The following is a 17,089-nucleotide window of genomic DNA, read 5'->3' on the forward strand; positions in this document are numbered from 1 at the left end:
GATGATCGTAAATACCTACCTATGTATTAACAAAAAAAAGTCACTTGTAATTAGTTACTGTCTTTAAAAAGTATAAGTGCCTCAATGTTATTAGACTTTTTGATTCTTTAAAACGTCTTTAGGTCAATAAAGCAAGTGAAAAATTATTAGAGTTAGACCAAGAAAAGTCTGCAGCAATTTTGACAGCCCACGCAGTGCAAGTGTTATTTATAAGTCATAATTTCATAGAAGTTTCTTCAAATCGACCTTATTAATAAGAAATTAAAAATATTGAAAATTGTCTTAAAATATTTTAATCTAATATTTCATCTCATACGTTCAATAAGGCCCGGGACTAGACCTTTTTACCTGCACTGACAGTGGGCCTTCTTAGCAACAAGTACAAATTCAGAATAATTGGAAATAATAGGGAGCAACTGTTATTTTTGAATGCTGGGCCTTGTTACCCGCCGGGCCTCATATGCCTGCACCTCACCTACCTTATTTATTTGTTTTACAATGGGAAAAGTTGTTGATTAACCGCTCGTGCTAATATTGATACCCAAACAAGCGAAACATTTTTTTTTATTAAATTGGAGGCAAACGAGCAGACGGATCACCTGGTGGTTAGCGATTACCGCCGCCCATGGACACCCGCAACACCAGAAGGGTTGCAAGCGCGTTGCCGACCTTTAAGATGGGGGTCTTTGAAGGTTTGAAGGTCGTATCGGACAGTTCATTCCACAGTTTGGCTGTGCGAGGCAGGAAGCACATTCACAAATTCATTCATTCTAAAATTGAACCACGAGCGTAGCGAGTGGTTCGTAAAGTTGAACCTTGAGCGTAGTGAAGGTTTCAAGGGACGAAGGTTGAATAAAATTTTCACCACATCAGCTCGTAAAGGCCCTCTTGATTGTTCGAAACGGATAAGAAAAGTGGCATTTAATTTGATGCAAATTTTGAGTTGTTACCGTGGGTAAATTGGATCAGTTGGTTGGTAATATTGACTTTAAAATGATAAATATTGAATAACGTTAGTTTGAAATTGATTTTATGATAAAGTAAATATTATCGGAGATGATCGCTCTTAAAAAATATATGTCGCTAGTCATTTATAACCTAAAAGCGCCAAATTACGCAAAATTATTTTGAAATGACACCTGTGTATTGAATTTGAAGAATACTTTAACAAGGGTAGTTATCTGTATGACAATGCACCTAAAATAATTTTCAAATGTATCTATTATTTCTATACTTAACACGATAACGAATTCTACGTAAACGAAACCGCGGACAATCCCTAGTACATATAGAAATAAATAAGGGAAGGTAAGTTTCCATTAGTGTACTGTGTAAAATAACTATTTACCATTGATAATAATTTTATAAACGCTTTGCGTATTTTTAAGGGCACCGCGCTAACCGCTAGCCCGCGACCGTCGATCGCTGCCTCCTGCCACGGCGCACAGCGCGGCGCGCGCAAACGCCGCGCGTTTGAAATGTAACTTAATATAAGCTCGGAATGCATACTTACGTATCAGTATTTAGTGTCGCCGTGATTTTATATTTCTAATCTTTTGTGTGAGAAGTAAGATCTTTATTATGACCGTGTAATATTAACTCTACAAACTTTAATTCAATATTGGCTATACTGCTTAACGAGAAATCAATATCTAGACAAGCACATTGTCTACATTTCTAACTTTTTACATGTATACTAAGTTGATAGATAATATCGTAATTTTGCAATATCAGCTACTCTAATTCTGTATTTACATAATAATTCCTGTTTTTACGTTCACCAGAAAGCAGCTGTTCCAGATTTCTAAAAACCGAATATTGTGGATAAATTAAAGTGTTATTGAATATGTTAAAGTTTTTTGTAACTTTAATTTTATATTTACATAGTTATTTAGCAAAAATTGAAAATTTAAATATGGCCGAACGCACCACCTGAAATTTTCTAACTTTTTACATGAATGTTATTTAACATGCTTACAATAACATATCAAAAAAGAAAAAACTTTAATGTTATCAAAACCCATTTTTGTTCCACCGCTGGTCTATTTTAGCCACATTGTACCTAAGTCCGTGAGTCACAGCATACTCCTCGCACTTACTCAAAAGTTTTCTGATTGCACATACAGAGGGCCCCAGCAGCACCATGTCATCCGCGTAACTAATATTGTTGACCATTTCCCCGGTTTCCATTTATGTTAATTACAAAGCTCACAGTAGCCACCATTTTGAAGTCCCATCACAAACCTCTGATTGAACCCATTGGGAACCTCGCACGTTATCAACACAGCCGGTTATCGTTTTGAAACGAGGCTGAGCGCGTACGAGTGACCTTGGGGCCAGTTTGATCCAGTACTGTAACTGATTAGCATATAGCAATGTTGTTTTTCAAGCCTTTTGTCATTTTAATTTAGGGCCAGCACGATAAGGTCACTTAGAGGGCTCAAAAAGCCTAGAGTCAATCACATTAAGTTTTTACGCCAAGTGCTACGTCAAGTATGGAGCTTATAGCGTTCTTAGGGTCCCCCCACATCTGGCGTCTTTCGAGCGTCGGCGTCTGTCGGCGTCTGTCCAGCGCTATGGAAAATGACGCCGCTGCGCAGTTGCGTCAACGCTGCGTCGACGTCGGCCATAGAATTTTAGACGCCGACGCTCGAAAGACGCCAGATGTGGGGGGGCCCTTACTGTCAAGATTGTGCAAAGTTAGCGTGGTCAGAGTCTAGCTATGTAAATGAGCTTGTTGAAATATTTTTGAACACCTTGACAGTCTGTTATAAATTATAATAAAAATTTTCATTTTGTCACATTTATAATTAAAATAATTTGTAACTGCTAATTTGTAAAATACTTTAGAAACTGTTGAGTAAACGCCAAAAGTCTTACGTAGCCGTGACATCATCCTTTTGTAATGATTCAAGCGGCCGCGGTCGTCACTTTACCATAAGCCGTTATTCCAAACGTTGCGCGTACGCAAGCGACTCGAAATTTCAATAGCTGCCTCTATCCCTCCAACCAAGAGAGTTAGAGAGGCGGATGAAGAGGTTCGATGTTCGCGATAAGCTCTAAGTATAATGTTGGCTATGTGCGAAATGTGGGGAGATACAAGATATAAGTGGTGGTAATGCAAGGCATGGGAAAAATGACAACACTCCCGGGTCATTTTCATGCTATTTGACAGCTGTGAAATTGTCGTATTGCTCGTATGCCCCATACCCTGCGCCACCAGTTATTGCATTGCACAATTTGTACATTACCATATTTGTTAGAGATGCAAACAGAGAACTATTTACATGTAGCATTTATAATAAGCTGAAAACTGACGGAAAAATGCCTACGCTTACTAAGCAACGGGAATATTATAGCGAGGCCATGACGCAATTTTCCTTTTAAAAGTTTTAAATGTATATTGTAGTAAACGGTAAACTTTTAGGCGTTCAAAATCGGACCTTAACTCGACCCAATTAGGTCTATAATGGCAGTAGCGTAAATAGTAAATTATTACTGTTTTAAATGTGTTCGAAAAGTCCAAAGGAAAATCCTTCTATGACGTTATGGAATTCAAGTTCTAATTGCGGTAGACTTCTGTTTTATTAGTAGTAAAAATAATAGTTATAGTATAATATAACGTCAATTATGGTTTATTATTTAACTAGTTTTGCTGTCTGTACAAGCCAACATATTTGGTAAAAGTTCTTGGAGCTATGGGCACAAAAGCTAACGGTGCCTTTAATGGCTCATGGGCCTCATGGCGTTAAAAACAGTTTAAATATGTAAGTAATTGCTAGTATACATTTGTAAATTTATTATTTGACCTAAATAAACGAATTCCTTGTTTGTAAATCAGTACCAGTAGCATTAACGCATAATACGGCGAATAACGAAGCATGACCGAGGAGAAACGCGTATGGATACTATCTACGCAGTTTGAGAATCATTTCACCTTTTCTCTAACACAATACTTGTTATGTGTGGCATACACTACACACACCGTGTAGTATGTATATATAGTATAGTGTAATGTAAAGACTACAGAGACCACCACATTTTAAAGAAACGCGTAAAAGGAAACTTTCTTTTAGAAAATGAAACGACCCCCATACAAAAACATGAAGTTTCTGAAGTTTTCTATGTGCACATCAATACAGTCTACATCTCTATGTTATAGATACCTAGTTACTTCGAATTGAAGTCGGTAGTGACACTAGTGACCTAGTGACCCTGCCTAAAAAGCTGGAGGTACCGGGTACGAATCCCGGTAAGGTCATTCATTTGTGTGTTCATCACGAATATTTATTCCTCAGAACTGAGTATAAGTATGTATACATATCGATCATCGCCTATACATAGTTTTGCTTACTCTGGGGCTAAGTCGATCTGTGTGTCGATCCCAAATATTTATTCCTATTTTTGGGAAGTATAAACTAGCGTATCTCTCGTAGTATTCACGAGGACATAGTTGCCATAGGTGTACTCGTAACCTCGTCTCGGTAACGCCCGTGGGCGTTATCTGTTATCTTACCATACATGGTAACGATCGCTGGTATTGCCAAAACATTTCGTCATTTATTTTTCAATCAAAATACATGTAAAAGACACTAATAACTAAACGTTTTTATAATAGTTATTATTGTTAAATCCCTTCGAACTTAAACTTACTAAATACGTACACAACTATTGATTTAGAAATCTATCCTCAGTCATAGATATCTACCTAATCTCATTTATCACGTGTGACCCGTGCTGTGCCGTGTGACGCGTTCCATGCATATACCCATATATACACACATACATACCTATTACTATTACATATATGTACATAGCATTAGTCCTTACACGTGGAAGGTATTGTAGTAAGCGGACACCACAATAAGATAATGATTCCAATTACGCAAGCAATGGCTTACAGTAAAGTATAAATAAGAGTGGACGTTCTTTTTAAAATCTGCATTTCTGCATACGCTGATAATCAATAAAATTTAAACATTTTCATAGGGGCACTCCTAATGAATATTTTCTCGAAATTATTTATACCTATATCGCAATATGTCTTTACCATCAAAAATAGTTCCTTGAAATCCTTACGTTCTTTTCTGATAGAAAGGTCACATTTTTTTTTAATCCGTTAATATACCTACTCTTCCTATTCTATTTTTGTACCTGTATCTAAAAAAATATTTTTTTTTCTACATGAAACTGAACGCCTACTACATTGATGAATCTGATGTTAACTTCACAAACTTCTTTATAACCGCCCCTTCTCGGCCCACTTCACGCCGATTAAGCCAGAAATAGAACGATTCGGAATTAGAACGTCGATCCGTCCGCCATTTTGTTTCTGTAACGGTCTTTTTGTCATAATTCTCGTGGCGTATAGTAATTCGGTGTAACGGTGGATTCCGGACAACCGGCGTTGTCGCACTTTGCGGTTCTGTATCTGTTTTGCATATTTTTCACGATAATTTTCTCTGTAAAACTTTTTAATAGATATAGTAAGTTATCCTCGTCCTCAATTCGTAACCTTATTGCAGATAAATAAAATAAAGTCGGCTTGTTGATAAACTATCTAAAAACAGTCTCTTGTTATTCTTAACAAATTATTACTTTCGCTGAATGTAATGCTATGTCTTGCGAAAACAAAATTCTAATTTTAGATAACATTTTGCGTCCAACTGTGCGTGACATTTTGGGATAATGACAGTCAAACTCAAAATGTTCAATTATCTTTTGAGAGATGCAAACAACAAACTACTTCGTAGAGTAGTTTAAAATGCCCTCATTTTAGTCTTTATCCCTACCAAGTTCACCAAATACTTATTTTATTTTAATTCTTAACTTAATATGATTTCATCTTTATATTTTTACATGGTTGCGTAGGGCTTGTGTGACGTAATCTCAAGTAAAAATGAAATTTATTACCATATAAAAACCCCAACGCCATCTTATTAGGTTTATATTGCATGAATATGTATGTTACTATGCGCATATAAGACTATAAAAAGAAAGTTTACAATACATAGTTATATAAAGACACATTTATAACGGTTGGGTACACACGAATTACATACTAGAATATATAATTTCTATGGACGATTAAGTGTGAATGCCAATCCGACTAATTTTAACGTAGTTTAAAATAAATCATATTTCCTTGGTCTTAACTATGCTAGTCAAGCTAGTATGTAAATTAATAAATTATTTATGCCGAATTGGAAAGTATTTGCGGTATGGAAAACTACATTTTTGTGGAAACTGTCTTACGCAAGATGTATCTCGGATAGAGGAGTCAATAATAAAGATAACTAATATTGACAGATTTTGGTACTACCTAAAAAGTGCCCGAACTCGCCAGTAAAGAATACGTTAAAAACCGTTATTGTGTCATGTCATGACACTTAGGTATAATTAAATAATAACAACGCTTTTACCGAACATAACGGAATTCCTCTTATCATTTGTTTTTTTTGTGCGATTTGATACGAAATTAGTGCGCGAAATTAAATCGCTATTGACTAAACATGCTTAGGGCTCAGAGAAAGTTGGATTGTTTTCGAAAACTGGCCTGTTATGAGTGAATTTATTATGTATATTTGTATTGGCGTGGCTATAGTTATAATTGTAGTGTATAACATAGGAATAGGAACCAGGAATTAAAATTCAACAATTCATTATGACAATCGTAAACCTAATAAACTCTGTTCGGTTTACCAAAGTTAGTTTACTACAAATATTACGGAATTCCAAGTTGTTTACCTAGTAGCGGGTTTCGTGTGAGAAACCAAACGTTGTGCGCCATTAAACTCCCGCGCACCTAATTGACAGCTTACTGTTGTTATGATTTACTATTTACTCGCATAGCTGGCATCGCAAGAATAGTGAAAGTGCACGTGCTATCGTTGTGTGACGTTTGTCGAATAAGGACCTTAGTGCACATGTAGTAAGGACGAAAATGATATAAGCGTTGAATTTCAGTTTATTTTTCAGTCATGTGGAATTATAATTAAGATTAACGCAGAAATGCTTAGTGATGTTTAAAAAAGTTTTTTTTAGAAGAGAAGACGTGTTATAGATAATAGTGCGTCTTATACAAGCAAAAACAGCCTTTCTTGTATTATATGATTAACTTAATAATCAATAGCGCTTCTTTGTAACTTAAACAAAAGTATGAACATATTTCAACCGATTAAGTATTAGCCAATCGAGTAAATTAAGATGTATTGTGCGTATCGTCGCGTGTGAAATCGTACCTCGCACCGTACCCTTATAGTTAGAGGTATGACGACACCGCAACCAAAGTGTGGAAATCATTTAAATTCTCTACGCGAAGATATAACTAGGCGTAGCATTCATATAAAAACTACTGAATCTAATATAACTTGGCCCCGATACTTACAACAGTTGTGAGTGACTGTAGTTCTAACTTAAAACGGTCTTTAACTTTATGGTGAATTTGAGAGAATAGCGGTACATTTGGCAATGGCAACCGTCCGATATGCTTAGTTTAAGAGACCGCACTAGCAGAATCTTCGTTGGCCGTCGGTGTACCTTATGTTTTGGTAATAAGGTTTAAGATCACTTAAATGTAGGCGACGAAACAAAAGTAGGGGATTTAACGCTAGTGACGTCATTCGGAGGTCACGCATTAGTAATAAAACCTTCGGAAAACGAAATACCAAACTTATGAAGTTTGTTATTTCGTTTCGTCGCTCAGTCGCTGTCGTCTTCAAATAATTTATTGAGAAATCTTGGCATTTGTTTAAGAATATTGTAGAGTCGGACCAAGCTAACATTGCATGGCATTTGCAATGACAAATTGTGACAATGTCTTCATTAATGTCAAATTTCTATGAAAATATGACGTTATTGGGTTGTTTTTTTCCAATAGAAACAAATAGAACTACCTGGGCCTACGTCGTCCTTGTAAAGTAGTATAGTTCGTTTCTTTTAGCATTAGAAATAAGGTAAACAATCTTGATGTGTCTTTTAATTGAAAAACACATTTTAAAAATAAGTTACGGCAAATATGTAACAATTATGAATCTAATACGATCATTTATATTCTTCTGCTTTCATAAGTAAAAGTTTTTGATTTTTAAAAAGCGATTTTCAATTAAAAGACATGTCAAGATCGCTTACCTTCTTGCATGTTCTTTCTAATGCTAAAAAACACGAACTTTAGTAGTAGGTTATGATAAGAAATTACCATAAGAAGTAGAGCGTTAATATCAACGCCGCCCGGTCTTCGCCCTCGTTGCGTAAGCCCGTGATAATCAACCATTGCGTAGCTAAAACCGTTGTACATTGTAATTGTAACTGATATGTGATAATTAGGTCAAGCATACACGAGGAAATCATCACGCAGTCAGCAATGTACAGTCGCCATTAATATATCGGAGTGGCCCAGGTCACAGAATAAATAATAGTACTATAGTTCGTTTTTTTTAGCATTAGAAAGAACTCCACAGAAGCAAACGGGTAGTTTTTATCAGGCTCTTTAATTGTTAATAATTATTGAATTATCTAATGTAACATGGTCAATACATACAATTTACTTCAAATTATTACCGCTATAAGTGTTGGATTTGGAACCACATGCTTACTTCTGCGAAGTTCTTTCTAATGCTAAAAAAAACGGACATTAGGTACAGAAGACTCACTCTCTAACAACACGCGTCTGTCACGATCAGCACAGATATGGCCGCTAGGTGGCGACAGCGCCACGCGCGGCTTATGGCTAGCCACCAAAATTGGGGTCGAACGGACGTACTTTTAGCTACCTGTAGCAAAGCGACGAAATCGCGGAGTGAGCCACGCCTGCCCAGGTGCAATGTGCTCAAAAAAATCATTTAAACTGAAAAACACGTTTATGTTCAAAATATTCTCTTTTGGTTTTGATCCACAAACACAAATGTTTGTTAAAATTACTATATTTTCGTGGGCTGGATTTATTGTCACAGATTTAGACAGTCAACAAAACATTTCACGTTCACGTATTTTAATAATTTTATTCAGAAATTCGTTGAACTAAATGCCGATACCGTCAGGGTATCCTTTACTTTAAATTTAGTCACTGGAGATTAGGTTCGATTGAAACAAAACCTTACGACGTAATATGATTTTTAAGCCTACAATGAAAGTTCGGTCGCAATTCTAACTAACACAACATACTTGTTTTGCATAGTTTATTGGCAGTTAGAGTCATCGACTCGCTATCAAAACACGGTTCATCGCCAGCTGTTGATAGCCTCAATACGTGTAATTAAGTAATTATACACATACGTCAATAGCAGACACTAGTCAATAATACTTCTCCTTACGTACTCGCTTCTTCTTCGTCATTAAACACATTTAATGTGAGTAACATGCCATTAAAACGTATGTGTCACACGTTTTTACGGAAAACGAACTTCAACGAAACATGATAAACGGGCGACGTACCACACTATTTGAAATCAATTAAGGGGCCCACTGATTAACAGTCCGCCGGACGGTATCGGCCTAACAAGTAACTATAAACAGAACTTTGTGAAAGTGGGAGTGTTATCAATGGACATATCGTAATGCTACGAAAGAATGAGATTCAAATTGTATTAAAACCTGCAGTTTCTGGTTTTAATCTTTAATTAATAATATATCATACATTAGTATTTTCAGGCTAAATTGCACCCTCTTGTATACATAACAAAGCAGATTATGCGACAAACCGACGCTTTGATAGCATAAATAACAAATGTAACGATGATTTCTCGTTTTGGTGATATTATTTTTATATTTCACAATCTAAATAACCTTCGTATTATCAATGTCATGCGTTACTAATGTTATTAACCCAACATATGTGACGTTCCACGGCAAAAGGTACCTTATGGCGGCTGCCGCTTACGTCGCATAGCGCTGCAATAATATTGGACCAGCGTTAATAATAGCGTAAGCGCCAACCGCCATAAGGTACCTTTACCCGTGGGACGTCACATATTACGGCTACGGGTATGTAATATAATAAAAAAAAAATAGAATAGGTTTACAGTCAGCATCAGAAGTGGCAAAGCGGGACCTATTATGTCTGTCAGTGTCAGAAGTGACGTTTCTGGTTGAGGAAATGTCACTTTTGACACTGACATATCATATCCATAACAAATACTGATCAAATTATAACCCGTTATAAGTTTTATAACGATTAGAATAAGCCTCCAGGTGATTAAAATAATCCTGAATATAATATCACCACTTAAAATATTCCCGACTAGAGTATCTATCCAGTCACTATATAATGTCGCAGTCAAACTACTTTTGACCAACATGCTCAGTCAAAAGCAGTTTTGCCTGTTTCTGTCGGTTAAAAGTTCTTTTGACCAGTTCACACTTTTGACTGCAACATATACACTTATTTCGTCTAAATCTACCTACAGCAGGTACCTATACCGATACAAATCTTATGTAAAAACTTGTGAAACGCGGGTCAATATGTCATACAGTTTTTTTTTTCTATTGTCAAAGTCCATTGCCATTGCATTGTTTTGCTCACAATGTTAACAACAACGTGGCGCTCAAGTATAAAAATAAATAATAGAACGTAATTCACGACGACACTGGTTGACTGACCCCCCCACATAGATCACATCGTCATATTCATGTTTTAAATATTTACAGATATTCATACAAAAGTTCCAAACATTGTACATTTCCCTGTCAAGCGACCCGATACGAACTCACGTTCGTTTAAAAGTAGTATTAAGGGTTAGCATTAACCCGGTGTATACTAGAGGGTCAAGGGAGACCGGGCCTTAAACTTACCTTACAGCCCTGCTGTGTGCACTGTGTCTCGCTAGAGCTCAGTGCCTGCCCTACATCAGTGTTCAACCGCTGGTGTATAGTACTGACAACAAAGAGAGCCAAGGCGGCTGAGCAATTGTCTTTCAACAAGACATTGACTCGGTAACCTTACTGAGCCTAATCCTAACCCAGTCCCAGAGGCATCCTAAATCTATCCAGTAAGATTTTCTAGTCAACTCCTAAAATCCAGCTGTATTCCTTCATTCCTCACCCAAACAAGGGAGTGTTTCTTAGTACGTCCAAACTGCCCTCCTGGTCATCGCTCAGTGGCCACGGCCGCTCTGTGTTGACCGCTCTCTCTCGTCAGGTACTAGGGCCGCCGCGCCCGGTCGCGCACTCGGGACGGACGAAGGGGGAATCGGTGCAGGCACATACAACGACTTCACGCCGCTGCTGCCCACTGCACTAAGTTAGGTGAGTTGTTGCACATTTCTTATCTCCTGATACCTGAAAGGATCAAACCCATGTTTTTACCAAGGTCATTCTAGAAAGCTTTAAAACTAACATTGAAAATGGAAATTTCGTTATCTGACTCTCTAGCTCCCTGCGATCAATATTCAAGAAAAACACGGGAGCAAATAACGAAATTAAGATTTTTCATGTTTGAGATAGGCACTCCGCATTCTGCTGTCCGCGAAAGGGTTATTTACAAGTCACAATTAAATTATTTTAAAATGTTGTAAACCAAAAACTAGTTAAATTTGGCGACTGAATATATCGATGATATTACGTCAAAATAAATGAGCTGCACATTATGCGTAACCTTAGCGAATGTTAATTTGTAATTTGTTTATTATTGTTCAAGGTACGTTATAAATACCTGACACAGGGGCGCCTAGATATTTGTTGAGACGCCAACTATGTTTAAATATAAATGCAATAACTATAATTGACAATGGAATTTATTATTTGTGTCTGCATCTCATAAATAGATCGACTATGCAGCGGACAACACGACAAACAAAAATATTATTAATTTACTTTCTTTTTGCGGTGTTCTGAATAAGATTTCGATAATCCGAAATCATCACGTCGCAAACTGTGCGTGCTAACGTTGCAAGAATTTAGGGAATCTTGTGAAACCACAAAAATCGTAGTTAACACGTCCGCTATAATATTTCGAAAGCATTAGATTTGCCTTCTTGGTGTAACCAGCATTTTCCTCACTGTAAGGAAAAATGTTATTTGCCCCGGCAGTAAAGTTTGTTTCCCCATCGTGCCCCCGCGACGCACAAGAGTTCGCTTTTTGAATATTTGATATCTTTCGATCCAGCTTTTAATAGTCAAGTTCCACAGGTAAAAGTACAAATTACAACTTAGAAAACTATTACTTCAAAATATCGAACATAGCAATAGTTTTAACTTCCTTACTGTACAGGTGCCGATTCACCCTCCGCTCGCACAAAGCCCGACGATGCAGAGAGCGGGCGCGAGGCACCCGGATGCTAGCCCGTCGACCTCCGGCGCCATGGAGGAGCACTATGCTACGCTCAACGAGTACCTGCAGATGGAACACAAGTTCCAGCCGAGACTGTGTCTGCCTAATGAGTCCGAGGTACGTAGCTTACACCCTAATGACACGCTCGCTGTCAGGATGGCCTAGTTGGTGACCGACAACTCCGCCATCCTGACTGTGAGGGTTTCCTGTACCTTTAAAACAGTGTAGATTCTTTTAAAAAGATAAAGATTCGATGTTTGACGACTTTAGGGGCCAAATTAGTGCCTCATAATCGGCGCTCTTCTGATGGTGACCATTTGACGACATGATATTGCACGTCAAACTGCGTTATTTTATTTAAAAAATCTTACGCAAATGATTTGAAACGATTTTGGTGGTGACTGCATATCTTGTTTTTTGAATATCAAGTTACTTGATATGTATTTAACTAAGAAACAAGGACAATTTATTTAAGCCTCGCCTTTGTTTAGCTAGAGACCTCATAACTTCCCGATTATAGTTGACAGATATCCGCGCACATTCTAACAAATTTAATACATCCGCGACCCCAACCGTAGGAAGCGATCAAACATCACACACGAAACCGATTCCTAGCCGACATCAAAATCAAAACTCTGCTCTATTACCTGTTTTATACGGTTTCAAATCGAGCGACTAAAACGCACCATGAAGGGCAATGTTAAACGCGACTGGTTCGGCCTTAAACATTCACCATTTTGCATTAAATCGAGGTCTTTCGAAGACGATATACGCTATATTTCAGAAAGCTGTATGAATGTATGAACCACGTTGGCTTGTACGACATTTTAAAATTCAGTAGGACTTTGTTTACGTATGCTGGTCGACTACGAACCTGTTTGAATTTCGATATTCAAAATCTATGGATAAGGAATGTTCGCGAAAAGTTTCTATTATGGAGGTCATACTGGGCACGGTGCTAAGAAGCCTAAATGTTTTTTTATATGGTCTGTCTTGTAAGCTTGACCTTCATATCTTTTTTTGGTAACGTTTCATTGCATAACTGACGAGTAACGTCCTAGGTACAAACCTGTCAAACCTGGCTTTTATCGATGTGATGGATGTGTGCGGATATTTGTTCCTGTATTATGGAGATTTTATGTTTTCAGTTGTATCAAGTACTTATCTAAAACAAGACTTAGCGCTTAGATTGATAGTGTTTTTACAGCCCGCATACTAATATGAGAGTTCGATTTCTCGCTGTATTATGAGAAATTGCAATATTATGGTACCATCGAGCTGATCGATGATGGAGACAGGAGGTGGCCATAGGAACTGTGTTATGATAAAACAACGTTCTGTGTTTGGGGTTTTTAGAAGTGTTTCAATGAGTATTCGTTGCCTGTGGAAAGAAACAGCGAGAAAAATGAAATTTTTGCCAAAAACTTATTATTAACATATGATTGTTTACCGAACTTGGGTAAATTATAAGTACTTAGGTACACTAATGTAATACTTCAAAAAAACCAACCTTTATTTGTAAAAATTGATGCAAGGGATAAAAGGCATTTTTATTTTTATTTTATTTTTTATTTATTATGTTTACAGAACGGTGAAGTAACAACTGGGGCCCGCGACGGCGCGGCGCACGTGATGCGCTGCCTCAAGGTGTGGTACGACCTGCCGACCGAGGTGCTCATAGACGCCGTCAGCCTCTTCGACAGGTGACCATCTCGCACTTAATACCCCTAATCATAAAACTTCGCACATCTATGCTGCCCTGCTAAGCCAAAAAGCGATATCTCAAAAGTATACTAACTTAGCTAACTGGTATCGTCTTGGGTCGTCCCATTCGTTTTTCGTCAAGTTCTTAAATTAGTCCTATTCTGCTTTCGTCACCCATTCTACATCCGTTACAATCGTCGGTGGCTTTCAATGTAGAATGAGTGACGAAAGCAGAATAGGACTAATTTAAGAACATGACGAAAAACGAATGGGACGACCCAAGACGATACCAGCTAACTTTTACTTTAGTTTCTATAACTGAGAATTCAATTATCAAACTCATTTGTTTTTGAGATAGCGCTATTCGGCTTTAGTACGTCTCTTTCGAACAAACACAACTGTCAAAATGGCAGAGAGGAACAAACGATTATCAACGCGGCTTGTTAGAAATAGTACCATAATCCCCTGAAAATAGAACCTTTTAAAATATTGTAAAATTATATTTAATACTACAGATAACTTCAAACTACAAAATTAAAGCATATTACATTCACAATAGAAATATATCATTATCATGTAAACAAACTCTTCTCGAAGACATTATCACACTTTTCTCTGGACAATAATAATCACTTTAAAAACTCGCAAAATACTGAAATCAACCAAATAACCACTGAAAAATCACTTATAACGAAATTATCATCATTGTCATCAATAATCGCAATCGTATTATAGGAATGACACTTTAACCTCAAGTTTTATTTATATGATAAGACACGTGTAGGATGGAAGTCAGTAGGGGTGCTTGCTGAACCCCTTTGAGGGGTGATTTTATATGCTTCATAATGAGTGTGTATTCTGTATCTGACATGTGTATTGTTTGTTGTACAGGTTCCTAACAAAGATGAAGGTGCGTCCGTGCCACGTGCCGTGCATCACCGTCGCCTGCATGAACATAGCCATCGACCAGCACGCCGCGCACACTAAAGAGGCCCGCAAGGTCTCCGTCGAGGAGCTGGGTGAGTGACATGTCTTCAGAGATACCAGGCTGGTCCTCATAGAAAGAAAATTGCCGCGCGATCCGCTAACTTCCTAGTTGGTGGTCCCTATTTGATAAGACCTGAAGATTTTGAAATATTCATGAAATGTCCGTGAGGCACTGACATATCTACATGTATACCTTTAAACGAGCAATTGTTGTTTATTTATACGTATATTTCGGGGATCTCGGAAACGGCTGAGAAATGCGCATTTTTGAGTTTTTATATGATTTACGAGCAAAGCTCGGTTTCCTAGATATTTAAATGTATCAAACCGGAACACTTACTCGACATGTTTCCTCCTGTTCCAAGACCATTGTCAGTTCGTTAGCTGAAAGATATCGGTGAGCATAGAATTATTATAGACATTTATAAGTTGTATTTGTTGTTGCAGTGTCGATCTCGCAGTCGGCGTGCACGGCGGGCGACGTGGCGCGCATGTCGCGCGTGGTGGTAGACAAGCTAGCGCTCGCACCCGGCACGCACGCCGTCACCGCGCACCACTGGCTGCGGCTGTTCGTGCGTCTGTTGCAACCGCATACACCCACACCACCAGAGGTTAGTGCCTCTACTATCGTCTTAGGCCTCAGGGCCACTCGCACCACACCACTAACCCGAGTTAACCGGTTAAACCGCTAAAACAGTGTCAAATTGTACTGGTAACCATTGTAAGTGGTAACTCCAGGTTTAACCAGTTAACCCGGTCTAGTAGACTGGTGCAAGTGGCCCTTAGGGTCAGTTGCACTAACCACACTTGACAGACTAATCAATGTGACTCGTCAGTTTACTATGACACTACATATAATGAAATTTAGCGAACGCTTTACCGTTGACAGATGCTTTGGTACTACTTATCCTAATTTACTCTCCAAATTGTGACCTGTGGGACCTACCGAGGTGGCTCGCGAAATTAAAGCGCGAGAACAGAACTGCAACCGAAAAAGTCAAGGCATAGTCATCTTACTTGCATGTTTTGCTGTATGGTTAGATTTATATTTCTATTGTGCGTCTGGGTTAATAAGTTAAGAATGTTTCGGTCCAGGTCGTTATAAAGAATCTTCTGAAAAGGTGGTTACTAGATAACTGAAAAAAAAATACAAGTAAAAAACACATATTCATTCAACACCTATATTGCCAAGAAAAACATTACATAATTAGGTTTATCATTTATCAACATTGAAATATAACTTGAGACCGGAATCTAAATTTTATGAAAATATACGCCCAAGAACGGAACCGTTCCTTAGTTTTCATGAAAATTCCACGCTGTTTCGATACAAATGAATGTAAAATATTTTTTTTTTATGTCAGGAGGCGGAGCTGCTGAAGTTACTGGAGATCGTGGTGTGCGACGCGTGGTGCGCCAACGCGCGCTGCAGCGAGCTGGCGCTGGTGCTGCTGTACCACCAGCTGGAGCTGCAGCTGGTCCAGCTGGCCCGCCAGGCGCCGCTGCCCGACCACGCCTACCAGCTGTTCGAGCTCGGCGCGCAGCTGCAGCACTACTGCAACGTATGTATTCTTAATCTTAGTAATAACTTTTTGGAGAGTTCTGTAATAGGGTATTTGATTACTAGTCAAATCAGTTTCTTTTTTCGAATTGTCAAAATGATTTTGCTGCTATGGAATTTATACGAATGTCACAATGAAATTATATATCTACTCTTTATAGTTTTATATGGGTTCTAAAATAAAAACTTTGTGTAAAAGTAACTGCTGTCTATGTTACTTAATTAATCTTTTAATGTTTTATTTCATGCATGGTGTAAAATAATTTATTTTAAATATAGTTAAATACTATATTGATGGAATGCTCAGACATACTTTAAAATTTTTGCTATCTGTGGGGATAATTTATTGGTCAGCGCGTCGTATCTCATTACGACATTGCGCGATTGGCTTCGGCTAAGGGCCTGTGCACACCGGCTTGCGTGTGCGTGATGTGTACGTGCGCGTGCGCTAAATTCATGCACACGTATGTTGTGGCCATTTGTGTTAGTCGAGTCCGTGCAGAAAGCGAGGAAACGTTCGAGGCGACTCGGGTCATACAGACGTATTACTGAATCGCAATTAAAAAGGGATC

The 17,089-nt window shown here is 38.0% G+C and overlaps 1 protein-coding gene across 2 annotated transcripts in view; it reads left to right on the forward strand.

The window, feature by feature from the left end:
- LOC134677434 (cyclin G) overlaps positions 1 to 17,089 on the forward strand; it is a 45,659-nt gene that overhangs the window by 24,730 nt on the left and 3,840 nt on the right. For both annotated transcript variants that reach the window (XM_063535903.1, XM_063535902.1), the window contains 6 exons: positions 11,135 to 11,241; positions 12,206 to 12,382; positions 13,853 to 13,968; positions 14,861 to 14,988; positions 15,404 to 15,567; positions 16,321 to 16,518. In XM_063535903.1, coding sequence (XP_063391973.1) covers positions 12,242 to 12,382; positions 13,853 to 13,968; positions 14,861 to 14,988; positions 15,404 to 15,567; positions 16,321 to 16,518 — 747 coding nt within the window. In that variant the 5' untranslated portion in view covers positions 11,135 to 11,241; positions 12,206 to 12,241. The remainder of the gene's footprint in view (positions 1 to 11,134; positions 11,242 to 12,205; positions 12,383 to 13,852; positions 13,969 to 14,860; positions 14,989 to 15,403; positions 15,568 to 16,320; positions 16,519 to 17,089) is intronic.

This window comes from Cydia fagiglandana, chromosome 26 (assembly GCF_963556715.1).
Source record: "Cydia fagiglandana chromosome 26, ilCydFagi1.1, whole genome shotgun sequence".
Classification (NCBI taxonomy): Eukaryota; Metazoa; Arthropoda; class Insecta; order Lepidoptera; family Tortricidae; genus Cydia; species Cydia fagiglandana.